Source organism: Perissodus microlepis, chromosome 5 (genome assembly GCF_051167445.1).
Source record: "Perissodus microlepis isolate ML-2025 ecotype Zambia chromosome 5, ASM5116744v1, whole genome shotgun sequence".
In the NCBI taxonomy this organism is placed as follows: Eukaryota; Metazoa; Chordata; class Actinopteri; order Cichliformes; family Cichlidae; genus Perissodus; species Perissodus microlepis.
This window is the reverse complement of record NC_140465.1, coordinates 212,457-240,241: the sequence shown is the minus strand read 5'-3', so window position 1 is coordinate 240,241 and position 27,785 is coordinate 212,457. Positions and strand designations below refer to the sequence as shown.

The 27,785-nt window shown below is 40.2% G+C and overlaps 1 protein-coding gene across 1 annotated transcript in view; it reads left to right on the top strand.

Moving 5' to 3' along the window:
* plekha6 (pleckstrin homology domain containing, family A member 6) overlaps nucleotides 1-21,292 on the top strand; it is a 58,708-nt gene extending 37,416 nt beyond the window's left edge. The window contains exons 12-22 of the mRNA XM_084927303.1: nucleotides 1,728-1,839; nucleotides 1,939-2,078; nucleotides 7,191-7,358; nucleotides 7,742-7,817; nucleotides 8,079-8,182; nucleotides 8,902-9,060; nucleotides 9,979-10,125; nucleotides 10,267-10,397; nucleotides 13,721-13,869; nucleotides 19,154-19,261; nucleotides 19,582-21,292. Of these exons, the coding sequence (XP_084783429.1) occupies nucleotides 1,728-1,839; nucleotides 1,939-2,078; nucleotides 7,191-7,358; nucleotides 7,742-7,817; nucleotides 8,079-8,182; nucleotides 8,902-9,060; nucleotides 9,979-10,125; nucleotides 10,267-10,397; nucleotides 13,721-13,869; nucleotides 19,154-19,251 (1,284 nt within the window). The 3' untranslated portion in view covers nucleotides 19,252-19,261; nucleotides 19,582-21,292. The remainder of the gene's footprint in view (nucleotides 1-1,727; nucleotides 1,840-1,938; nucleotides 2,079-7,190; nucleotides 7,359-7,741; nucleotides 7,818-8,078; nucleotides 8,183-8,901; nucleotides 9,061-9,978; nucleotides 10,126-10,266; nucleotides 10,398-13,720; nucleotides 13,870-19,153; nucleotides 19,262-19,581) is intronic.
* The last annotated feature ends 6,493 nt before the right edge of the window (nucleotides 21,293-27,785 follow it).

Here is a 27,785-nt window from a genome sequence, read left to right as displayed (position 1 = left end):
TGCACTGTAGTGTAACTAAGGTCCCAACCCAACAACAACTGTACAAACCTGATTAAAACAGAGGGAGAGGCAGAAAATATGTGCACAGGAGGAGATTAGGGCAAAGTGGACACACAGAAGGACTGGAGTACCATGACAAGTGAGCCAGCAGTCTAAGAACAAAGTGGTAGACTATGAAGTCTTTAAGATAAGATGGGAAGCATGTATAATTTAAATAGAACATATCCTTGCACATAAGCCTGTGAACTCTGTAATTAACCTCATTGTATGAAGAGGACTCCACATTAATATGAACAAATCTGAGTATATCAGATAGATATGATTCAAACCATTGCAGCACAGTACCTTTTAATACCTGTGACATGCTCTGTAATAAAACGCAATGATCAACAGTATCTAAAGCTGCACTGAGGTCAAATAAAACATGCACAGGGTAAGTCCACTGTCAGAGGCCATAAGAAGATTATTGTGATCTTCAGTAATCATGTTTCTGCCTTTTTGAAGCTCTTCAAATAAATAGTTCCTCTGCAGATGATCAGTTAGCTGTTTTATGACTGCTATTTCAAGAATTTTTCAGATAAAAGGATAGTTGGAGAATGTCCTTTAATTAGCTAAGACAGTTGAGTAAAGTGATGGCTTTTTAAGTAATGGTTTAATCACTGCCACCTTAAAGGCCTGTGGTATGCAGCCCAGTAATAGGGACTGATTGAGCGCCTTTATATGATTAAAGCATTAATTTATGGTAGTATTTCTTTGAGCAGTCAGATGTTATGAATAAATAATTCTCTAACGGTTAAAAATCTTTGTGTAATGAAATTCATAAAGTTGTTACTGGTTAAGGTTAAAGGAATGCTTGGCTTAACAGAGCTATGACTCTGAAAATAAACCTCTTATTTTCTTAAGTCAGTGACTTAGTGAGCTTTATGGAGGAGCAAACTCTTTCCAGCCTAAACGATCATCTTCTAAACTAGTGAGATGCCATTCCTCTCCAGCTCATAGGTTATCTGCTTTAAAATGCGCCTTTGAGAGTCATTTTAGGGAGTCGAGCCTGATTTGAGTCTTCTTTCCGAAGAGCCATATTATCCATTGGGATGTTTCATGTCTGCTGTAGCTGACGGCGTGGAGTGGAGTGTGTGGACCCAAAGGCAGATAAATGGAGACAGAAATGGAGCAAACAAAAAGCGAGCCGTTTATTTCTGGCTGAACAAAAAAACAAACAGTCATGGGGAGACTGAGAAAAATTATCAAAACTAAACAGGGCAACGCTAAACAAAAAACACAAGATATATATCGAGAAAAGTACAAAAACCTATTATCCATTACTTCTACGTAATCTTTGTGTAATCAAAGTAAAAATATGTCATGTTATCTAATTTTTACTGCACTACAAACTTTTTAAACAACATTTAGAAAAAACAAAGAAAACAAAATGAGTATATTACAAATACTAGTGCATGCAAAGTAAGTACTCAGAATGATATTCTCTGCTATCTTAGTGGAGGTCTGCTATCATATATTTTACATATATCTAATCCTTTAATGATTCCATAACAACAGATCTTGTTTGTTTTTTCCTCTTTTTTTGTTAAAATGAAACAAAAAAAATGCCAGCAATTTTGATGACATGTAGTTATTTTTTTCCACATAACTGAAATTAATAAATGGACCTCACTGTTATTAATATTAGGGTCTAATTTCTGCTATTTTTCCTTGTAATTTCTTTTTAGAGTGAATTAGTTCGGCGGCACATCCAAAAAGAGTTTTGGAGAGTCCAGGATGTATTAGAAGGTCTACAAAAGAACAGCTTATCCAGAGGCATAAAAACAGCCAAGGGTAGAGGTAAAACAAACTAAACTAATTTTGAACATAATGGCCTGTGTTTCTACCTTCTATCTAATGGCTCTTTTCCTGACACTTTAAGTTTTTTTCTCTTTTCAGTCGACAGTGGTGCATCAGGGTCCTTTACCACCAATAGTCCAGCAAGCCCACTGAGCTCAATAAGCCTTACCAGTCCGCTGAGCCCCTACTCCCCAGTGCCTGTTTGCCAGGCTTCTCCAACCAAGGAGTTGGGTCTGGAGGTAAGCACTTAATCCTAAATTGCATAGAAGAGGAAATTCTAAACGTCCCAAGCCATGCCTTGTGCCTAATTTCAAACCTGACAAAATGCCAAACCATGGACCCCAAAGTTATAGGGAAGCTGACCCAGTGTCGTATACAGAACATATAAATTATTATGGTTGTGAAAACTGTGAGCATACTTTTTCATAGATTACTCTAGCTTTCTAGAACCTCAGGGAGTCCTTAAGGACATTAAACCCTGTAGAGGAGGAAATAGATCAAAAAGGGACTAACTAAGCTATAAACCCAGGAAAGGCCAGAGAACAGACCAGTTTTCTTGGTGTACAATGCCAATATTCTGAATATACCAATCAGCACTCAGATGCAATCCATATCCATTCTGATACTCGAGAGATTATTTAGTTAACCTTCGAAGGTTGCAGAAATGAAGCCAAGCTTGTCCTCAGAAAACATGTCATAACATACTTACATCTGGATCATTGTTAGTTTTCCCATGATTACTGGGGTGTTTCCTAACATCGGGCTCATTCAGTAAGTGTTTAAGTAAATAGTTCATTACATCAGTGTGCATTTAAAAAACACAGGTATGACATTTTTATTCTTAATTAATAATAGGGCTGCCACGATTAGTCGACTAGTCATGATTACGTCGACTATCAAAATCGGCGACGACTGATTTAATAGTCGATGCGTCGTTTGAAGCTTTGTAAGATCACAAAAGACGCAGGAATAAGTAGTAGGATTTAAGAGTGTAATAACGGACTGAAACAGAAGATGGCAGCACTGCATGTACAAGGATGCCAGCTGCCGTTAAACCCCGAAGAAGAAGAAGTAGCTTTGTCCCAGAATTCATAGCGCAGCCCTGCTCAGTTTCCAACAATGGCGGCAGTTAGTTAGTTTTAATATTACTCTTATTATTCTTTCTGGGTCACAAAATAAATGTTTAACATATTTTCAGACGAGAATGTGTAAACCTCAAATACCTGCTCAGTTTATCAAGACACCACATATTTTGAAAAGCGCTCCGACATCTGTTACCCACTAGCTCGATAGTTAGCCAGGGGCAAAGCTCACTAGAGCCCGTGAGAACCCCGGACTCCCGGCAAATCGTTTTCAAACCCACCGCCGTCTTTCGCTACTCAGGTTAAACATATATAAGTCACTTAGATAACTTACAAATGTTATTGTTTGGCTTTTTTAGTATTTTATTTGTTCCTGAGTAAATCGGTTTGGCTGAGATTAAAGTTATAGTTTTTACACAGCTGAATAAACGTCAAGCAGACAACTGATTATCAGAAGTGTGAGATGCTCGAGAATATGCTCCGGTGTCCCGTTATATTTTAGATAGCAAGGAGTTTATTAAACTTCACCGAAACAATCTGCAAATTTCATTAAAATTTAATAAACTATCATCTTGTCTTTATTTTTAGTTAGCACATACCTTAAACACTTAAAGCTGTAAGCTAATGATAGCTATATAAGAGCAGATTCATGCTGGTGCAATAAGCTGTAGGTTTTACGTCCAATGGATGCATGCTCTGATTAGTCAACTAATCGCAAAAATAATCGGTGACTAGTCGACTATCAAAATAATCGTTTGTGGCAGCCCTAATTAATAACTTAATATACAACCTGTTTGATGAAAGGTGTTTTCATAATTTCTAAATAATGGCTTCACCATTTCTAAATTTAAGAACAAATCATTTATTTAGGAGCTGTTCATAGCATGGTATTGCCATGCTATGGCTGTCCTGGCTGCCATGTTTTTTTGCAACGTTCTGTGGAGGTCTGGAGTGGTGCCTTTAAAATGGGAGATTGGGGTAGTTGTTCCCATATTTAAGAAAGAGGACAAGAGATTATGCTCCAATTATAGGGGGATCACAGTGGGAAAGTCTATGCCAGGACTGGAGAGGGGAGTCCATCTGTTTGTTGAACCTTAGATTCAGGAGGAACAAAGCAGTTTTGTTCCTTGTCTTAGAACTCCTCTTTATCCACTCAAGGATATTCAAGGATGCACGTGAGTTTGCCCAACCAGTCTAAATGTCCAGCTTTGTCCAGCCACTGGTAGGATGTCAGCCACTTCCTCTATCTGTCGGTGGTACATACTGTGCAGGGGCCTGTCCTTCCATGATGGTTCCTCCTCTTTCTTGGGTTTCTGCTGCCTAAGGTATTCACTGAGCACACAGTCAGTTGTGGCTGTCTTTTTGATGTACTCAAGGATTTTTGTTGTCTCATCTTGGACTGTGGTACTGACACTCACCAGTCCCTGGCCTCCTTCCTTCCACTTAGCATACAGCCTCAGGGTGCTGGACTTGGAGTGAAACCCTCCAAGCATGGTCAGGAGCATCCTGGTCTTGATGTCAGGATCTTGTTCTTACCATTCAGCTGACTCTTCAAGACTTGCCTGACCTTCTGCAGGTACTTGGTGTTTGCATCTTTCCTAACGGGCTCCTCGTTGTTCCCATTTGCCTGTGGGATTCCCAGGTACCAGGTTCTCCAATCCGAACAACATTCCGATGTCATTGCTGTATATCCTGGTGGTGTGGATCATTGAATCGGCATACAGCTTGATGTCATCCATGTAGAGGAGGTGGCTAACAACTGCTCAACTCCGTAGTCAGTATCCGTAGCCAGTCTTGTCAATGATTTCACTGAGGGGGTTCAGGCCTATGCAGAACAGCAGTGAGGACAGAGCATCTCCTTGGTAGATCCCGCACTTGATGCTGACTTGTGCTATGGACTTAAAGTTGACCTCTAGTATTGTATGCCACATCCCCATTGAGTTCCTGATGAAGGATCTTAGGGTCCTGTTGATCTTGTATAGGTCTAGGCATTCCAGGATACAGTTGTGGGGCATTAAGTCATAGGCCGTCTTGTAATCAATCCAGGTAGTGCACATGTTAGTCAGCCTCATCTTGCAGTCTGGCGTGACTGGTCTGTCTCCCAGTAGCTGGTGTTTTGCGCCTCTGGTATTCTTGCCAATCCCTTTCTGTGCCCCGCTCATGTATTAAGCCATATGCCTGTTCATCTTAGCCACTATGATGACTGACAGATGGTACTGAGGCAGGTTATTGGCCGGATGGGACCGGTCCCTTCTGGGGATCAGGATTGTCTGGCCTTCAGTTAGCCATTCTGGGTGTCTCTCATCAACAAGCAGCTGGTTCATTTGTGCTGCCAGATGCTTGTGGAGTGCAGTCAGCTTCTTCATCCATTAGGCGTGAACCATGTCGGGGCCTGGTGCTGTCCAACTCTTCATACCCATCCAAGACCCTTTCTTGGATGTCTGCCACTGTGATGGTTACTGGACCCTGTTCATGGAGGTTCCTGTGGTCTGCTTCTAGATCCACTAGCCACTGAGCATTGCTGTTATGAGTTGCATCCTTCTCATATATGTTCTTTCAGTATTTTCCAGTCTCCAGCTTTGTTGGTGCTGTTCTCATATTGTTCTCATACTGTTCCCCTGCCACTGAGAATACACTTTGGATGGTTCTGCAGAGAACAGCTGGTTCATTCTCCTGCTTTCTATTTCTCCGGTGTACCTTGTCAAGTGGCTGGCCAAGGCTGTGAATCTTTGCTTGACAGTTTCCAAGGCCTCCAGTATGGACAGCTTGCTGTACGTCTTAGGCACCTTCTTCATTGCACCTCTCTGCAGCTCTGATACTTGATCCCCCTGACATGTTGTCCAGGCTCCCCCTTGCCATAATGTTTGTTTTGTACCTTGTCAATCTCTAGCTGTGAGAGCAGTTCCTTCTTCTGAATGTTGAAACACTGAGCTCCTAGCTGTTTCGATATCAACAGCACCCTATTTTCTTCTCTTTCCCACTTATGCCATCTTGTTCCAGTAGCCCACTTCTCATCAAGGTGTCCTGGTTTCTCAACACCTGACGTGCACCTTGTTTTGTGTGTGTGTGTGTGTGTGTGTGTGTTTGTGTGTGTGTGTGTGTGTGTGTGTGTGTGTGTGTGTGTGTGTGTGTGTGTGTGCAAAACACTGGGTCAAGGACAATGACAAATATTCAGGCTTGAATTTCAGTTTCCCTGTCAATAAAATAAAGAACAAAGTCAAAGCCAAATTATTTTAGATTCATTTCAAATTGTTTCCAAATTATTTTAGTATCAACATCAACTTCAACTGAACAACTAAAGTTCTGAACAACTTAAGAAGAGGTAAATAAGAAAAAGAGATAAAAAGTATTTTAAAAAATCCTGTCCTATCCGAATTGTGATCTGAATGCATTATGGTGCCAAACACATTTTGCTATTGCACGAACAGCTAGAGTGTCTATGGGTCCATCCTCTTCATGTGAATCTTTAATCTATTTATTTATTCATTTTAATTTGTTTTATTTCAGCTATTACATTGTATGTGGTGTGGCATGATTGATGTATACAGCAAGACAGGCAAGAGAAATAAACAAAAATAAAACCAACCAAAAAGGAGGAGGTGGGGGATAGAATAAAAGGATAGAATACAAATAGAAATACAAAGAGGTGACAAGTCTAAGATATTAGATGTTAAGATAAGAAGGGAAGAGTGCATGATCAGTGCTTTTTACCACACTGTTCTACTTGAGGTATGGTTTAAGGGTTAAGATGTAGTTTTGCACTCTATACCCTTAATATTCTTATAAACAATCAAGCCTGTTTCAAACCTCACAATTGCTGTGCAGCCCTCCCGTATAATGTGTTAGTTTAAATTTGACAGGTATACGGCTCTTACTTGGCTGGCCAGTGTTAGGTTTATGGTCAACACTTAAGACCATCTTTAGATCAATACTTTAGATTAACATTAGTTTGTGAAAAGACGATGCCTTGAACTTTCATATTACTTGATTCCACATTAATATGCGGAAATAATTATTTTCATATGTTGAATTAAGTCTGTCTTAATGCTTCTTAGAGTTTAGCTATTATAAGGTGTGATCAGTGTTTCAGCAACCAGCTGGGGATTTTCATCCAACTCTTTAACTAACTAGACTGAAACTCAATCAATACGTTTCTGCTTTGCAATTTGCCTGGCTTATTGTCACTTATCCTGATATGCAGCACTCTCTCTTCCTCCTATCCTATGTTAACTTCCTTCTTCACTCCCTACTGCCCTTATGGTGATCAAGGAAAGTGTTCCCCCTAGGCCTCCCCTTCCCAAATCCTATTACCCATTGGATCCCTCCTATACCTTTCCTCCCTCCATCCCTCCCCTGCCTTTTGACAGCACAACCTGGCCACACAGCTTCGGCATCGATGTTGATTACCTTGGTGGTGAAGATTCTGACTTCAGAAAGGTAATTGGGTATTTCTGCTGGTATACTCTCTTTCATTAGAGAAAGAAATAAAATGTGAACCAACCTTGGTGCATCACATTTGTAGAAGTCATTTGTACTTGAAGAGGACATTTTGATCAGCACTGTCACTTCAGTTGGCAGCTGGTCAGCTGCACAGTAAAGGTATAGTACTGTTAAAGAATGGGTTACTGCAATTCCTTTAAAATAAGAAGACTTTTTCAACCATAGTGTGATTGCATCATTGGGGATTCTTCAGGTGTACCAGCTGTTTCTTCCATTACAAGGCATTATCTAATGCATTCTTGAGTTTTTTGAACAGTATTAGAATCGTTCACTACCTTCAGGTTCAGTGCTGACAAAATAAAAATATCTCTGCATTGCAGCCCAAGTTTGGAGAATCGAACAATATCAGTGATGTTCAGGAGCAGGCCCAGGACAGGCAGTCCACCACGAATAAAGGTACAACAGTTTAATATCAAGATTTAAAAATGGCAATAACAATGACAACAATAACTTGGGTATGCAGAACCCAGAGATACATTCTTTAAGGTGCTTATAATAGCAAGTTAAAGATAAAAATTCAGTATTCTGTCTTTTGACGTCTGATTATGAATTAATCAAGTGACACTTTATAGACTGACTCATAGTGTTATGTTTGAGAATACAGACATGTTTTTTTTGGCCTGTACTTATAAATGTATTTATTTTTTCACATGCCAGTTGGCATTGTTCCTCCTAGAACCAAATCCCCCACTGATGAATCTCAGAGGAACTTTACTGAAGTTCATCGCCGTAACAGCAGAGTGCTTAATGGAGTCTCCAGGGTATGTCAACCCACTCTGGTTAGGAGAGAAAAAATATAAGCCTTAATAAACAACAAACAATAATAAACAATGAACAGGTCAGTGGAACTGAGAAACATGTGAAATGGGTCATATTCATAACATTAGACATGAATGCACATAAGAGGTTGTAACGTGGGTTGTACTCAGTGGTTGAGAGGAGCGGTGGAAACACTTACCACTTAGTCAGAAAAACTCATGACCACACTGGCACTGGGAATTCCACAGTGCTTGTATTTTAATGCACACTCAACCTTACAAAGACCCATTGAACAGCTACTAATTATCATACATGAAGCACAGTGTTCCTACAACCCGTTGCAAAAAGTTAAAGAGGTCCGAGTCCATAAACTCACTTGCAAGCAAGTGGATCTCATACTCCAAAGTGGGCAGTGGTGCATACTTATGACATCACTAGCCCTTACATTGTCTTTAAGAGACACCACACCACTGCAACTGTTACAAGGTTGATATTCATTTTAGCGCTGTCAGCGTTACTCTCGTTAAAATGACGTTAATGCCATAACCGCCATAACCACAAATCTCCACCATAACAGAGATTTGCCGCGTTAATGCGGTTATGGCGTTAACGTCATTTTAACGAGATTATCACTGACAGCATTAATTTATTTATAATCCATTTTATTATATTTTTATATGAGAGAAATTATCTCTAAAAATAAGCCTGTTCTCTGTCACAGGAGCGCCCAAAAAGTGCTGCTTTTCCCACAGAAATTAAGATGAAGATGAGTGTGGAGGAACAGAATGAGCGACTTCGTCGCAACCAGTGCAGTTCTATGAGGGACAAAAGGAGAAGCCTAAACCTGTCAGGAGGCCAGTCTCCAGCCAATTACAAAGTGGTATGAGCAAGCTAATGGTGATCCTTGTCATGTATTTAATTGTAGTATTGTCACAGTGAGCTGGTAAAGTAAAAATGAATCATGTATGTGTTTATTTTTCAGATGATAGTCATAGCTGCAGTACATGTGTGAAAGAACTTTCACACATGTACTGCAGCTTGAAATTTTTCTCAATATCACACATTTCCCAGATTTCCCAAATTGTTGCTGTCATACCTGCCTACCCCAGTACAAAGCTTTGTAATTTCCATGTGAGCCCATCTGAGAAAGTTGTGGTCTAGCAAATTCACTTGGGTACAATAGCTAGACATAACCCATGTAAACACCAAGTAGTTACAACTTATCTGAAATGGACCTTCTCCTGTTGTGTGAATGTGATTCTCCAACACCGTCAGTTCATGTGTAAAAATGACAGAATGATAGAGATCACTTTACACTGATCACGCTGGGGTGGCTGTAGCTCAGAAGGTAGAGAAGGTCATCTGCTAATTGGAAGGTTGGTTGGTCGATTCCTGCCTGCTCCAGTCTGTATGCCAAATTTTCCAAGATACTAACCCCAAGTTGCTCTCCAGTGCGTCCATTGGAGTATGAATGTGTGTGAATGCTAGATAGAAAGCACTTGCATAGAAAAAGTGCTTGTGGGAACGAGGCAAATTCTGTAAAGTGCTTTGAGCACTCAGATATGGTAGGAAAGTAAAAACCAGTCCATGTACCATGCGTATTGTCCACCTGTTTGTATTTCTGGTACTTCCAGGTGGGTAAGATAATCCACTGAAAAACATTGCCAAGATTTACAAATATAAAACCAGTGATTGAGATAGGCCAAAGTTGTATGACTAGGGTATACGCATTTTAGCTAGCTGATGATTTGATTGTATCTGCCTGTGTGTCCTATCTAGTTTGTGTTTGTATTCACAGGTTCGTAGGCGGCTGACAGCTCATGAGATTGACATCAAAGACTTAGAGAAGGCAGTTCGAGGACAGGGGCAAGAGTCACCAGAGGAAGAAATTGCTCGTCTGAGACGTTTACAGATTGAACCAGAACATTACAACATCGGCAAAGAGGTGAAATAAGTTGAATCATTTATTAACTTTGTGGCTATTTTAAGGCATGTATGTTCACAATAGAGTCATAATAGCTTACCTTTGTGTCCAAAATCATAAAAGACAAAGATAAAAGAGATTCTTTCTTTCTTGTTATAAAAGATGGCTCCTGACAAGGTTCTGATCCCTGAGCGCTACCTGGATGTGGAGAATAACACTCTCTTGAGCCCAGAGGAGCAGAAGGAGAAGCAGAAGAAGCTAGAACGAATCAAGACCCTTATTGCCAAATCAAAGTACAGTTCTAACTTCCTTTAAATTTCTAGCAAAAGTCTGTTTATTTAAAGCTGTACACATTTTAAATTTGTAACATCTTTTACCTCTTCCTTTATAATAAAAGGAGAAGATATTCAAAAGAGAACTGTGGTTAGAAAAACAATTTGTTGTCATGAGTCGCTGAGTGGCAGGCAGGATATCGGACCCAAAAGCAGACTTCACAGAGGCAAAAATGCAAACTCAAAAAGCAGCTTTATTGCTGACTCAAGGGAAAAAGCATACAATACTACACTGGGATAATATAAACAAAAGTCATGGAGAATCACAGAGTGAAACGCACACAGCATGAGGGAGACGTGGACACAATACAGAGAAAGATAACAAGGGACGTGGGAGCACACGGGGAACACAGCTGAGACAAATAATCATAACGAGACAGGCAGGAGCAAACACAACATGACGTACACTGACGGGAGACTATCAAAGTAAAACAGGAAGTACACAGAGGGGGAGAGAGAACACAGAGGAGCATAGAGGAGAGCACAGACTGGGCTGGGGAAACATGATGAAATAAAACACAACCAGTGTTGGGGAGTAACGGATTACATGTACATGTGCATTATGTATTTAAAATACAAAATATGGGTAACTGTATTCCGTTACAGTTACCATTTAAAAAGGTGGTATTCAGAATACAGTTACGTTGTTGAAATAAATGGACTACACAGCGATCTTTTACTGTTTCATATGTTAGGCTATGCTCTCTCTATTTTTGGTAATTCCACGCCGGTGGAAACCCAAACAAAACACGCATTAAGAGGCTCTAAAGCCTGTGTCTCAATCTCACGGCCTATGACAGCTCTACTTGCGGTCCGCATAATGACATAAAAAAATATTTAAAAAAATTTTTGTTCAAAAAATTATTTAATTTGAAGGCAATAGGCAGAGTGTTACAGGCATAGCCCTAAAGAATGTAGCCTCATGGGCAGTGTAGCCCAGTTGTAAGTAAGCTATTAAGACTCGGCTGTACACTGTGTTTGTGTTTTCCTCCGAAACAATAAGCTCCGTTGAAGCAGCCTTTCAACGCCTCTCTCTGTCTCTCGGTAGCAAAGTTGACCCAGACAACAAAGTAAAGCTAGTTTTTGGCTACGAGCCCGACACGGACCCGATGTATTAGCCAGAGGTCCCTTTACTATGGTTGGGAGCCGCGGACCTGTTTTATGTACGCGCGGAATAGTTTTCTATACGAGATCACAGAAAAAAGTGCAGCCTTACCTAATGTCCACCTACTGTTACTTATTTTATATTAAGATTTAAGCATCTACTTGGTATTGGTATGGCGAATAACCTTCAGTAATAGTAATAAATCACACAGCAATAGGACATTCATGTAGTTGTAAAAAGCATGATAATATATTAAGTAATCCAAAGTATTCAGAATACGTTACTCTCATTGAGTAACGTAACAGAATACCTTACAAAATACATTTTGGGGCATGCAATCTGTAATCTGTAGTGGAATACATTTTAAAAGTAACCTTCCCAACACTGAACACGAGGGGAAACAAAGGTCAAGCACTCACACAATTAAATAAACACCGATGCACAGAGGGAGACACAGAGTACAAAGGTTAACACAGAATAAACTCAGGATACCACAAAGAATCATAAACCATAATACAACAGGTCATAAAAACATAAAATGCTGGGTCAAAAGGACCCAGAACCATGATATTTGTAAGAATAAGGAATACTTTATATACCCCAAAATTTGAAGAATTACTATGTCCCAGGTCTAAAAACATATAAAACAATGTACCTAAAATAAATACAATATCCATTAAGGAACCCAAACTGACAATACAAAAGCTGAAAAGGGAAACCTTTCAGTTTTAACAGTGTGACTCTTTTACATTGACTCAATTTATCAGACTACGATTTACTGTATATAATGAAATGAAACTGACACATAACTAAGCATACTTGTCGGTACAAACTGTGAGGGGTGGCAAAATGACAGACTTTCACAAAAAAGAAAACACTCCAGTGAAATTTAAAGTAGTGAAGCAACTTCTTTACTCGAGTAAAAGTGAAAAAGTACAGGCTCTGAAATGTACTCAAAGTAAGAAAGTAAAAAGTAGCTCCTTAAAGAACAATTCTGTCAGCTATTTTTGTGCAAACTTAACTAAACCTTGTGCTATAATAATAATAAAATAATTTTAGTACATGAGAATGTTATTCCAGTCTAAATTCTAATTCTAATGAATGTGACATTACAAAAAAGCTTTAAATTTGCAGTTTATCAAGTATCACTGAGCAATCGTTACCTTTATATAACCTTTCTTAGCCTCTCTTCGTCCTCCACTGTCCTATCCATCTTTCTCCATCTTTGTGTGTAGTTAGCTCTTTTTCTGCATTCTCCCTTAGAAGTTTAGCTAGCAGATCAAACGTGCAACAAACTGCACACAAACAGTTTGTGTGTTTCCTCATATTTGTTGAGCAAATAGAAATGTCCTCCTCCTCAGTAGCATTAACAAGATTCTGAAGTACGGTCCACTCCAGAGTATAAAAGCTATAATATGGCTGTGGTTATCAATGATTTTTCCTCTAAGAAGTTCATGAAGTCATTACTAGTTAACGTTTAAGGGATGGTTGGCTCAACAGAGCTCTGACTTTTTGTCAGCCTGGCTACAGAGCTGAAGAGAAACCTGGGGTTGTTCTTATTTTCTTCAATCAGTGATGAATAGTAAGATGTTCTAGCTTTATGGAGGGCTTTCTTAAAAAGCAGCAAACTATTTCTGCAGGCTAAATGATGACCCTTTTAAATTAGTAACACCCCATTTCCTTTCCAGTTTATGAATTATCTGCATTTGTGAGTTCTACCAGGGAGTCAAGCACTTCTGATATGAGGCTTTCTTTTTCAGAGGTGCCACATCATCCAAAGCCTTGAGACGACTGTTGTTGTGATTTGGCACTGTATAAAAAAATTCACAATATTGGACACAGTGGGGACTATTAATGTGATAACTTACCTGTGTGGCAGTATAGTTTAGATAGCTGCTCTAAATTGTGTTGGTACATGACAATGAAGAAATGAACAGTGGTGGAATGACTTCCTTAACTCAGGTACAGCATTTTCAGAAAAAACACGTACTGTAGTGAAATGTATTTCTCAACGCTGTGTAATTCATTATTGAAAAGTTAAATGTTATTAAGAAATTGAGGGTTTTGTATGCATTTTTTCTAATATTTTCCTGTGTGGGTATTTATAAATTTATTAAATATATATATTGAGAGATTTTAATTTTTATGAATGTTATCACATTCATGTACTTCCTGTCAGTCTGCAGAATATGGTTCCCCTTCTGGATGGCCCAGTGGAAGGTGGAGCTCCAGCCAGCTCCCAGCAGCAGTTGCAGGAGCAAGAGAAGCGTATTGAGATCTCCTGTGCTCTGGCTGCTGAGGCCTCTCGTCGTAGTCGCCTTCTCTCTGGTGAACACTCTCACTGCATGGCAGCATCACATGGCACCTGAGTCCACCACACTCTTTCAAAACTAAGTCATGACATAGACAGGACCACAGTGGCACAATTGCTCTCTGTGTTTTAAAGCCCTGACTGGTAGCTGCTTTTATGTGCATGAACTTTGTGTGCTTGCTTTACTGTTTTTGCTGCTGTCCTGTATATATATCTATATCCATATCTATCTATATCTATATAGATATAGATATGTATGTCCAGTCAGTACAAGAAGCAAATAACATGTTATGGCACTGCATTACAGGATGAAATGCCAGTATTTCAGTGTATAATACCTCACAAAAGAGAACATCTTTTAAATAACAAACTACTAATATATATATATATATATATATATATATATATATATATATAAGATAAGATAAAACTTTATTAATCCCTCGGGTGGGTTCCTCTGGGAAATTCGGTTTCCAAAAGCACAGCACCGACAGAAGTTACAATATATATACACACACACACATATATAAATACAGAGACATATATAAATAAAATATACGAAGGGGATAAATAGAATAAATACGAATAAAAATAAAAATACAAGTGAATTACACATTTAAAGTATTGAGGTCTATTGCACCGTTGACTATTAACAAAAGTATTGCACAAAAGGTATTGCACAGTGAAGTGAAGAGGCACTACAGCTTAGTTGTTCCCCCCTCCTTTGTCCTCCTGTTTCCCCTCCCTCTCCCCTCCAGAGAGGCGTTAAACAGTCTGATGGCGTGTGGGACAAAGGAGTTTTTAAGTCTGTTGGTTCTTGTCTTTGGGAGAAGCAACCTGTCACTGAACAGACTCTTCTGGTTGTTTATGGCCGTGTGCAGAGGATGCCCAGCATTGTCCATAATGTCCAGCAGTTTTTTTTGTGTCCTTTTCTCTGCCACTGTCACCAGAGTGTCCAGCTTCATGCCAACCACAGAGCCAGCCTTCCTGATCACTTTCTCTAGCCTGGATGAGTCCTATATATATATATATATATATATATATATATATATATATATATATATATATATATATATATATATATATATATATATATTAGGGGTGCAACGATACACAAAATTCACGGTTCGGTTCGGTTCGATACTTTGGTGTCACGGTTCGATATTTTTTCGATACAAAAAAAATGTTCATGCCTTTTTAATTTGTCATTTATTAAAATTATAAATATATATTTTAACTTAAAAGTACAGTTTTTAAATTTAATGTTGCTGAAACAACAAAGTAATAAAAAAATAAATCTATCTGATCGAGAAATCACTCCTCTTTGGAAAAGAGAGTTTATTACAGAGAAATGGCTCTTTCCAAAATAAAAGCTATACTATACGCTTCTTCTGGGGTATACTCTCAGCAGCACATTAAACATATCAGGTCCCCATAAGGAGAATCATGTGCTAACGGCTGTCTAAATGACTCGGGTAAAGTTTGTAGCATGCGTGCTTGTTGTTTTTGTCTGCTTCCACTTGTCTTTGCACTAGGATGATGTCGGAGTAAATGTGCAGTCATATTCATTGTGTTCCCACTAGTGCTGTCAGCGTTAATCTGAAATGACGTTAACGTCACAACACGGCAAATCTCCGTTAACGAGCTACCGCGGATCGCCCCGTGCGTGGTGCTGGATGGCATCAACACGTTAACGAGCTAACTGCGCTAACGCACTAGTTCCCACCAATTGAGCATTACGTGGCACATCCAACATACTGTTTTACTTTTGGCCATGACGCGCTTACCTTCGAACGGTTCAATATCGATATGAGTATTGTTGCACCCCTAATATATATATATATATATATATATATATATATATATATATATTACTATCAGCTTCATCCATCCATCCATCTTCATCTGCTTTATCCAAGGCTGGGTCGCAGGGGCAGCAGCCTAAGCAGAGAGGCCCAGACCTCCCTCTCCCCAGCCACCTCCTCCAGCTTATTCGGGGGAACGCCAAGGCGTTCCCAGGCCAGCCGAGAGACATAATCTCTCCAGCGTGTCCTGGGTCTGCCCTGGGGCCTCCTCCCGGTGGGACATGCCTGGAACACCTCACCCAGGAGGCGCCCAGGAGGCATCCTGCTCCTTTCGATGTGGAGCAGCTGGCTCCTTTCGATGTGGAGCAGCAGCGGCTCTACTCTGAGCCCCTCCCGGATGGCCGAACTTCTCACCCTATCTCTAAGGGAGAGGCCAGCCACCCTTCCCTTCGGAGGAAGCTCATTTCTGCCGTTTGTATCCGCGATCTCGTTCTTTCGGTCACTACCCACAGCTCGTGGCCATAGGTGAGGGTAGGGACGTAGATCGACCGGTAAATTGAGAGCTTCGCTTTTACACTCAGCTCCCTCTTCACTACAACGGACCGGTGCAGCGTCCGCATTACTGCAGCTGCAGCCCCAATCCGTCTGTCGATCTCCGGCTCCCTTCTCCCATCACTCGCGAACAAGACCCCGAGACACTTGGGGCAGGAACTCATCCCCGACCCGGAGTGGGCACTCCACCCTTTTCCGGCTGAGAACCATGGCCTCAGATTTGGAGGTGCGGATCCTCATTCCCGCTGCTTCACACTCGGCTGCAAACCATTCCAGTGCGAGCTGGAGGCGCTCACCCGATGAAGCCAACAGAACCACATCATCCGCAAAAAACAGAGATGAGATTCTGAGGCCACCAAAGCGAAAGCCCTCCGCCACTTGGCTGCACCTAGAAATCCTGTCCATAAAATTATGAACAGAACCGGTGACAAAGGGCAGCCCTGGCGGAGCCCATCACCCACCTGGAACGAGTCCGACTTATTGCTGGCAATGTGAACCAAGCTCTTGCAACGGTTGTATAGGGATCGAATGGCCCGTAGCAATGGGCCAGACACCCCATACTCCCACAACACCTCCCACAGGACACCCCGAGGGACACGGTCGAATGCCTTCTCCAAGTCCACAAAACACATGTAGACTGGTTGGGCAAACTCCCATGCACTCTCAAGTATCCTTGAGAGGATAAAGAGCTGGTCCAGTGTTCCGCAACCAGGACGAAAACTGCATTGTTCCTCCTGTATCTGAGGTTCGACTAGCGGACGAAGTCTCCTTTCCAGCACCCTGGCATAGACTTTCCCAGATAGGCTGAGGAGTGTGATCCCCCTGAAGTTGGAACACACCCTCCGGTCTCCCTTCTTAAAGATGGGGACCACCACCCCGGTCTGCCAGTCCAGGGGTACTGCCCCTGATCTCCACGCAACACTGTAGAGGCGTGTCAACCAGGACAGCCCTACAATGTCCAGAGCCTTCAGGAACTCAGGGCGGACGTCATCAACACCAGGGGCTCTGCCACCAAGGAGTTGTTTAACTGCCTCAATGACCTCACCCCCGGAAATTGGCAGGTCATTCCCCTCATCCCCAGACTCTGCTTCCTCCTCGGAAGACGTGTCAGTGGGATTAAGGAGGTCCTCGAAGTATTCCTTCCACCGCCTGACAATTTTCTCAGTCGACGTCAGCAGCGCTCCGCCAGCACTATACACAGTGCAGGTAGAGCACCGCTTTCCCCTCCTGAGACGCCTGACGGTTTGCCAGAATCTCTTCGAGGCAGTCCGAAAGTCTTTTTCCATGGCCTCTCCGAACTCCTCCCACACCCGAGTTTTTGCTTCAGCCACTGCCCGAGCCACATTCCGCTTTGCCTGACGATACCTGTCGGCTGCCTCCGGAGTCCCACAGGCTAACCAAGCCCGATAGGACTCCTTCTTCAGCCTGGTGGCTCCCTTCACCTCCTGTGTCCACCATTTGGTTCGGGGATTACCACCACGGCAGGCACCAACCACCTTGCGGCCGCAGCGCAATGCAGCAGCTTCGGCAATGGAGACGCTGAACATGGTCCATTCGGACTCAATGTCCCCAGTCTCCCTCGGAATGCTGTTGAAGCTCTGCCGGAGGTGTGCGTTGAAGATCTCGCGGACTGGGGCCTCTGCTAGACCTTCCTAGCACACCCTCACTACGCGTTTAGGTGCACCGGGTCTGTCCAGCGTCCTCCCCCGCCACCTGATCCAACTCACCACCAGGTGGTGATCAGTTGACAGCCAGCCCCTCTCTTTACCCGAGTGTCCAGAACATATGGTCGCAGGTCTGGTGATACGATTACAAAATCGATCATCGACCTACGGCCTAGAGCATCCTGGTGCCACGTGCACTTATGGACAACCTTATGTTCGAACAAGGTGTTCGTTATGGCCAAACTGTGATTTGCACAGAAGTCCAATAACAAAACACCACTCGGGTTCAGATCAGGGAGGCCGTTCCTCCCAATCACGCCCCTCCAGGTCTCGCTGTCGTTTCCCATGTGAGCACTGAAGTCTCCCAGCAGGACAACAGAGTCTCCAGGTGGAGCACCTTCCAGCTCTCACCAGGGGCAACTCCAGACTGAGACAGAGTCCAGCCCCTCTCCAGGAGACTGGTTGCAGCGCCCAAGCCATGCGTAGAGGTGAGCCCGACTATATCTAGCCGGTACCTCTCAACCTCATGCACTAACTCAGGCTCCTTCCCCACCAGAGAGGTGATATTCCATGTCCCTATTGCCAGTCCTGGCAGCCGGGGATCAGTCCGCCAGGGCCTCTGCTCCTGGCCGCCACCCTGCACACAATGCACCCGACCCCTATGGCGCCTCCTGCGGGTGGTGGGCCTGCGGGAGGATGGGCCCATGTCTCCTCTTCGGGCTGTGCCCGGCCACCAGACGCTCACCCTCGGGCACCCTCCCCGGGCCTGGCTCCAGGGCAGGGCCCCGGTAACCCTATCCCGGGCAGGGTAAACTGTTCCCTCGATGTTCTCTTCATAAGGGTCTTCTGAATCACTCTTTGTCTGGTCCCTCACCCTGGACCAATTTGCCATGGGAGACCCTACCAGGGGGCAAAAGCCCCCAGACAACATAGCCCCTGGGATCCCTGGGACACACAAACCACCACGATAAGGTAGCGATTCACGGAGAGGACTATCAGCTTCAGTTAACTCTAAATGCTCATTTAAAAACAGTGCATGGTGACACGCTAAAAAGATGTAAATATTATCTAAAATTTTAACCTTCTCATCTTTACTTTGCAAAAATACAGAAGAAATGTGTCCTTGAGCTTATTCAACTGTACTTGTGTTACTTTGCAGTGTCTCAAATCACATGAAGCCCAGTCTGGAGCTTCTTTGATGCTCCATGTCTGAGTGGAAAGAAGTTACTGCTCTGTTTTGTTTTACATTTTCACCTTCTGCCCGTCTCTTCTCACTGCAGCTCAGTGTGCCTCCAGTTCTCCAGTCTCCCCAACAAACATAGTTTCTCCCCCTTCCTCGGCTGACTTTCCCATCTCCACCCACACCATGAAGGTGTGATTCTCACAAGGTGAGTCTCTATTAGCAGCACAACCTTTCCACCTGTCCTATTCAGAAGACCGTCTTCTTACATTACTCTCTGGTGCTGTTTTTGTGTGATATCTCCCAAATGATATGACTATTTATAAGGATGTAGGTTTTGAAAAGTCGTAGTTATGTTCACAATGTAGGCAAGTGTTCCCTCAGTAATATCACAGTCTGGATGCTTCTGTTATTAATTTACAACATCATAAGAAAAATGACATGGTTATACAGAAAAAGTATAACCATTTATTACCCACGATAAGCTATCTTTGCCTCTCTTATAATTTTCTTTTATTCCTCTTTTAGTTCAAGCCCTGGGCGCTGTTAAGGTTGATGGAGCATCTTTCTGAGGATTGACTCAAAAAACTGGAAAGTCTCAGAAAATGGAAAAAGAAAGACCAAATTTTTACAACAAAATCATTTAAATGTGTCAAATTAAATTTCTGGGAGGTAATAACAATTTGAAATCCAAAAGAATGGGGTAAGACTCATGAACTCAAGACTCCTCCTGTTATATATGCACTGTAATGACAAAAGAACACTTCAGATTACTTAGCATACTTCTTTTTCTTTTAGCTCAGGATATATCCTACAAAGTAGAAATTACTGACAAGGGAACATAGCATATAAGAAGCTCACGATGAAGATCAACTATGAAAAAAAGCTACAGAGAGTATGAAGAGAGACAGTTTCTAACAGTGTGATGTAAATGAATCTAAAGATGCATCTGGACCCTGAAAGCCAAAGTTAAAGAACCAACCAGCCCAACTACTGGCCTGTGAAGCTCAGTGAGGAGTGAGGCTATGGATATTTATTCACACTGGTTGAAGCCTTTGGAAAGTTTCGTGTAACAGAATCACATTTTCTTTACGGTCGGATGCTGTGTAAAATGCAAATAAAAACAGAATGTAATGATTTACAAACAAATTAATTACGTTTATGAAAACGGTACAAGAAAAACTATATATAATAAAAAGGAGAAATTGTTTTTGAAAAGAGGAAGCTCCCATGTTTGGTGTAATTCATTTCATAATGCACCAAATGTTTACAGTGAGTGAAGTAGGACCTGAAGTGGAGGCAGGCCATTTTAGGACCTGGACATGTTATCAATGCTGATACAGTCCAAGGATTTGGCAGAAAAGCAGATGTGTGATTGAGAGCATGTTGCTGTATAAACTTGTACACATATCGTTGCATGTAAGTAAATTCACATTTGCCTTCACAGATGTTGAAAATATCTATACCATGCTGCACCCTCAAATTGTTACTGATGCTGGCCTTGAAGCTGTGCACCAGTGACACGCAGCAGCTTTAAAATATGTTGCTGCTTTATGTCAACATTTGATATGGATCTTTTGTTTTTCTTTACATTTTATACAGCCTACCAAGAGCTGAACACAGATGCCGTGTAGTCATGTACCCTTCGTGGTGTTACAGGTTTGTCTCTGAGCACGATGTCCGGGACGCTGAAGAGACCTATAACCTCTGTACATTGAAATAGCCATCTGACTGGTGTAGGTACTGTACAGCAAAAATTGAGGGATGTTGAAAATTTATGTAGCTGAAATCTGGTGGAAACCAAGACAGGTTGTTGCATATGAATGTAATTTAAATTGGACTCACATACGGGATTGCTAGTTCTATTTTTAAGAGACATGATTACCTCAACACAGACACATACTGCATTTGGTTAAATGGCTTTGCACTTAACATCAAATTCAGTAGGAGTTCCTCGACGACTTTTCCCTGTGATTGTGTCACGTTTTTAGGTATGTGGATTGTTTGTTTCTATAGATAATGATATGCTGTATATGGAATGGGACAATAGAAGTGACCTTAGAAGAGCAGTTTGGTAGTTTGTTATTTAAAAGATGTTCTCTTTTGTGAGGTATTATATACTGAAATACTGGCATTTCATCCAGTAATGCAGTGCCATGACATGTTATTTGCTTCTTGTACTGTATATATATATATATATATATATATATATATATATATATATATATATATATATATATATATATATATATATAGTACAAAAAAAAAAAAAAAGCTAAGTGCGCTCTGTGATACTTAAAACCTTCTAAGTATCATGTTACAATGGAAAGTAATCAGGTCCTCACCAGGTTTTAAAATGGGGCCAATACAAGAACAAAACTCTGCACATTACACTGTGTTATTATTTAGGTGTGAGGAAACCTAAGAACGCATTTATTGCTTTTATTTGGATTACCAAGGTCAGTAATAGCCAGGTGCAATAGTACTTGATTAACTGATCCACAGCAAGTGTGACACCTCTATAATAGCAGAAGTGGTCTGGAGCATTCAGTCGTGCCATAGAAGAAAGACCGTTATCTTAGAGAAGCAACTATTGCTGCCGATCAGTCTGGGAAGAGTTATAAGGCCATTTTCTAACAATTTAAAGTAACCCCAAAGTCAGACCATGAAATGCTTAGAGAAATTGCTACAACTCTCAGTTAGCATGTTAGATGTTAAGGTTAATAACAGTACAATGAGAAAACAACGTTTATTTTCTCTAAAAACAAGATGGCAGCATGGCATAGTTTGCAAAGACTTCTGTAACAATTGCATTTGAACAGACAAGACCAGAGTGAAGATGTTTGGTCACGATGCACAGTACCAGACAAAGCATACTATGACCTCATAGGAGAGTAATCCTAAGCACATCAACAAGAAAGCAAAAAAGCCCAAAAAAAACCCAACCCACAAAACATTAATAATCTAATCAAATCTACAATAAGAAGGATATGAGTAGAACTGAGGCATTATCATAGTCCACTTTTCAGACCCCAACTATTGTCCTCAGGACAGGTGTCCATGAACAAATGTCTGCAAACCTCAATAAACTGAAGTGACTGTATAGAAGAGTACGGCAAAATGGCTTCACAAGTATGTGAAAGGTGATGAGAGGATACAAGCTACTGAATCATTGGATGTCATTAGTTTTTCACACACTGCTTATGCATTTTGTCTTTGTTAATTAAATCAATTATGACATAGTGTTAAACTTAATGTTCATCTCAAATTGTATTTACCTCATTTTAAAACCTGGTAAGAACTATGCATAATTGTTTTATCATTCCCTTATAAAACCTTAGATTGTTTTTCTTTTTACCATGACCTTAGGCTTTGCAAAATGTGCAGAAATGACTGCATTTGTTTGGTTGTTTGTTTTGTTGCTTTATTTTGGGGTGTTTCACACATGGACCTGCAGAACTTTGATCCTCTTTGAAACCGTGCCCACAGTTAAAGATACTATCACTGACTAGAGTATCAGAAGGACTAATAACTTTTTTTTTTTTTTTGCTAATTTTTAAATACAAATATAAATACGCTGCACAAAAATGAAAGAAACACCTTTTTAATCAGAGAATAGCATGTAATGAGTGAAACTTTGAGGACATGTGCCATCTGCTCCAGCCTGTCAAACATAAACAATCTTTCCTTTTAAGTACTTAGGAAATCCTTGAATTTATATAAAAAAAAAAAAAAAACAGGAAAAAAAATCACTGTATTCAGTCATAATACTTTTTCTTACTATATAAATGCAGTAGACACATAAACTGTGATGTTTTAAGCCAAAAACACACCTTTGTTAAAAGTTACCAGTTTATGTTATAGACACACTGTATTAGATTCACACATGTACACCTCCCTGTTTGGTGTGTATTCTTTGTGCTTTTTGCCATGAAACTCTGATTGTAAAGGGTCTGTGAACAGATTGTGTGACAATAGCCACAGAAAATGGAATTTGACACACAAATGATCACCGCTCACACAGTGCATGTAAGACAGGTGTAAGACAGTTAGCCCATAAATATTTGGACAGAGACAACTTTTTTCTAATACTGGCTCTGTACATTTTAAATGAAGCAACTCAAATGCAGTTGAAGTGCAGACTTTCAGCTTTTATTCAGTCGGTTGATCAAAAATAAATATGAGGAAGTAAAGCATGTTTTAACTCAACCCCTTCATTTAAATATTGTCTACCTTACCTTGCAAGCTGCTTTAAAAGCACCTTGAGGTAACTGTTACTGTGATTTGGTGCTGTATAAATAAAATCAAATTGAATTTCAGGGGTTTGAAAGTAATTGGACAAATTCAATAACTGAAAATAAAATGTCTGTTTCTAATACTTGGTTGAAAAGCCTTTCCTGGCATTGACAGCCTGAAGTCTTGAACTCATGGTTTCCTCCTTTTTAATGCTCTGCCAGGCTTTACTTCAGTGACTTTTGGTTGATGTTTGTTTGCGGCCCCTTCTAAAGTTTAGTCTTCAACAACTGAAATGCACACTCACTTAGTTTAAGATCAGGTGACTGCCTTGGCCATTCAAGAATATTCCACTTGCTTTAATAAACTCCTGGGTTGCTCTGGCTGTATGTTTGGGTCATTGTCCATCTGTATTATGAAACAAGGCCCAATCAGTTTGACTGCATTTAGCTGGATTTAGCAGACAGTATGTCTCTGAACACCTCAGAATTCATTCAGCTGCTTCTGTCCTGTGTCACATCATCAATAAACACTAGTGTCCCAGTGCCACTTGTAGCCATGTACACCCAAGCCATCACACTGCCTCCGTAGTATTTTACAGAGGATGTGGTTACTTGGACCATGAGCTGTTCCACTCCTTCGCCATACATTTTTTCTTGCCATCATTCTGGTAGAGGTTGATCTTGGTTTAATCTGTCTAATGAGTGTTTTTCCAGCACTGTGCAGGCTGTATTAGATGTTCACTTGGTTGGCTTTTGTGAATGGGTTTTTCTTCAGCATGGAAATGATTCTGCAATCACCCACCACTGTTGTCTTTGACGTCCAGGTCTTTTTGTGTTGCTGACTTCATCAGTGCTTTCTTTCTTACTCAGAATTTACCAAACTGTAGATTTTGCCATTCTTAATATTTCTCAGATGGCTTTTTTTTCTGTTTTTGCAGCTTTAGGATGTCTTATTCCACCTTCATGTAGAGCTCTTTTCACCACATTTTCTGTTCATAGCAAAATCTTCCAAATGCAAGCACCACACCTCAAGTCAACTGCGGGCGTTTTATCTGCTTAATTGATAATGACATAACAAAGGAACTGCCCACACATGCCGATGAAAGAACACTTTGAGTCAATTGTCCAATTACTTTTGGTACCTTTGGTTAAGAAGCTGAATCTCCTAAACCCTTCATCCAGTTTGAACTGTCAAATGACAGCTGCTGGACAACAAATACGAAATAGTTTGCAGATTTTGAACTTTGTTAGTTAATTGATTTGGTGGCAATGGAGGCGGCCTTCAATAGGAAAAGCTGTGAAATACAAAGTTCCTGTTTTTCCACTATGACAGTGCGTCCACAGTAAGAAAAACAGGGCATTCTCTGTGAATTAACAACAAATTTATGTTTGTAATTATAAAATTACAGCACAAGACCTTTCTGTAATTTTCCACATTTATCATGTAGTTTCACTGGAGGATCAGAAAATAATGATTTTTGTTTATTGGATTATTGGAGTCTGATGTATTCAGAAATCACATTCAAAAGCTAGTGTGTTGTATTTCATGCTAAATGTAGCTATCAGTAATATGACTAACATTTTTTTACAACATTCTGAGTTTAACATTTTTATATTTATTTTGGATCTTAAACTAGAGAAACTGCTTTAACTATGCAAATTATAGTAAAAGGAGACAAATGCTATTCACTTGCTTTGTAAATAAAGAAGCAATAAATAAAATAAAGTAAATGTATACACTTTTAACTAGATGCTTATGGTTTCATTACAGTATTTTGTATGATACATTGTGTATAATATATTTTATTGTTGTTATTTTAATTCATTTTATGATGGTATTCACTGCCATGAAGTCTACTGAGGAAAACTGTCCTGTCTGTATGTCTGAATGAATAAAGGGCATAACCAAAGACAATTTGGACTCTTTGAGTTTGAACAGGCCGGTGTATTTGTGATCATCTTAATTTCTAGTAAACATAAAGACTCAATTAGACGATTGGTTAAATTCAGAGGTGGAAAAAGTACAGGCATTCTGCAAGTTGAAGGACACATACTAGCACTGAAAATACTCCAGTAAAAGTTGAAGTACTGATTCAACTTCTTTACTCGAGTAAAAGTAAAACAAAGTAGAGGCTCTCAAAGTAAGGAAGTAAAAAGTAGCTCATTGGAGAATGTCCCTACCAGCTATTTTTGTGCAGTGCTATATCAATGTAATAATAAAATAAAATTAATAAATGAGTGTAAAAACTTTACTTCAGTTTAAATTTTCATTCTAATAAATGCACTCAGCTTGAAAAAGAAAATTAAAAAAAACTTTGCCTCTAAACAAAAAAAATACAGTGATCAGCTAATCTGCACTACTGTTGCTGTGAGGTTTAGTGATCTTTGTGGATTTAAAACTAGATTTAACAAGAGGTAACCAGGTATTTTATGCATTGTCCTGCTCCATCCTCCACACTGACAGTACACTGTTTATGCTGTCTTATACTAGAGGTGGGCGGATCGACCAAATATTGATAGTATCGTTACCAACTCTGGTATCGATGGTCAATACTAGTACGACAGGATCTATACTTTATTTCTGTCCTCTTAAGTTCAGTATCTGTATTGGTATGAGCAATACTGGCCCTGTATTTATTTGGTATTGGATAGATACCAAAATCTGTGCAATGCGCACAGCACTACTTTATACTAAACAGTATGAAGGTGAAGTTCAATCAATCAATTTAACCATCATCAGCTTAACTTCAAACTAATTTCTGCTACACTTAATGTAACCTAACTCTGACCATGAGCACCACAGCCACTGTGCACCAGTCCAGCACAATGCTTTAATTTAAATCCATCACATTCCTGCAAGCTAACCAGTTAATCCTGCACTAAACTGCAGTTTTTTTCATGTAACCTTTTAATAGCAGCTAGTCTATTTTTGTTGGGATTTTTTTAGCACATTTCACATAATGTCACATGTGCACATGGAACGCCAGGACTGACATAATGAATTCGTTAAATACACCATTAAATAATTAATGAAATGTTAATTAATTAAAATTCTAAATAATTAATTAAATAAATATTTATGACACATTTAATTAATTAATTATTGACTCACACTAACCCATAATTTATTGACATAATTAATTAATAACACATTTTAATAATTATTGACAGTTGAAATTGATTATTTAATGATGCATTTATTTAATTCATTTTGGCACTATTGTCCCCTTCATGTCTCACCTTGAAATCATTTTATCTGTCAGCCTCACCCATCAACCTAATTGGGCGGGGTTAACGCTGCCATTGCAGCTTCTCTAACATTTGATTGGTTGCCGTGCAAAGTAAGTCAAGACAGGTCGATAATCGATTGCTTGTGTGGACTTGGGGCAGCCAGGTAACCCAGAATGCATTTCAAATCACAGGCAACAGTGGTGGTGGTGTAAAGTTTTAAAATACCCCGTTTTTCTGTCACCAACTACACTTTTAATAGTGTTTTAGCGTCGCGGCGTAATCTTCACATGTCTGGTCAGGTTGTCAACATAGAACATGTTTACAAAAGTGCTCAGATGTTTTCAGAGATATCACTAGCTTTGCTAACAGTCAGCATGCAGAGTTTACCGAGCTCACAGCCCCGGTGTTCCAGCTTAACTGCTTTTTGTTTTTTTTTAGATCAACAGGCTGCTGGAGCTTGTTTCCCAACAGAGGACTTTATAAGCCAACCCACTTTATCAGCAGCTGATGTCCAATCACCAGCACACAGCTTTGAAACCTCACCTGAGTTTTAGCTCTCAGTGGTTAAACACTGGATTTAATTCAGTCAGGTTCTGTCTGTCGGGTCACGTTTACTTCGCTGTTTTATTTACAACTGAGCAAATCGGTTTGGCTGAGGTTAAAGTTATGTTTCATAACTGCATAGTTTTACAGACGTTTAATGGTTCACTGTGTTAGACTGAACTATTCGCTTTTCTTTATCTGGTGTGTTTTGGATTTAACAGTGAATTTTGAGATTAAACTGACTTTTAAAATGTTTTATACAAAGAGGAAAGAGAAGGCGCATTTCCACCGAGAGGAGCAGAGTTTGCAACAGCATGTTCATCATGAAGACTGCGACCTGGACAGAAATATTACATCATCTGTTTTTTAATAGTTATTCAACTGTATTCTAAGCACCAGCTGTCTGTTAGAATTTTTAGAGTTTACTTAACTAAAAATAAACGAGGTTAACATACAATTTGTGTGATTTTTTTTTTTCGATTTTCTTTTTCGGTCATGTTATGTTTAACTGTCAAAGGATTATTAGAAACTATAAAACACATCGTGCAGACTTCTGGATGTTAGAAGAAAACTAATACTGCTCATAAATGAGACTAAAGGCAGGAAGGTGTCCTTTAAAACTAAACATGTTAGTAGGACCTCCCTATTTATATCATAGTTTATGATATAGCACGTGTATTTCAGTAATAGCCTGCTTATTTCAGTGTAGTGGTGAACAGTCAC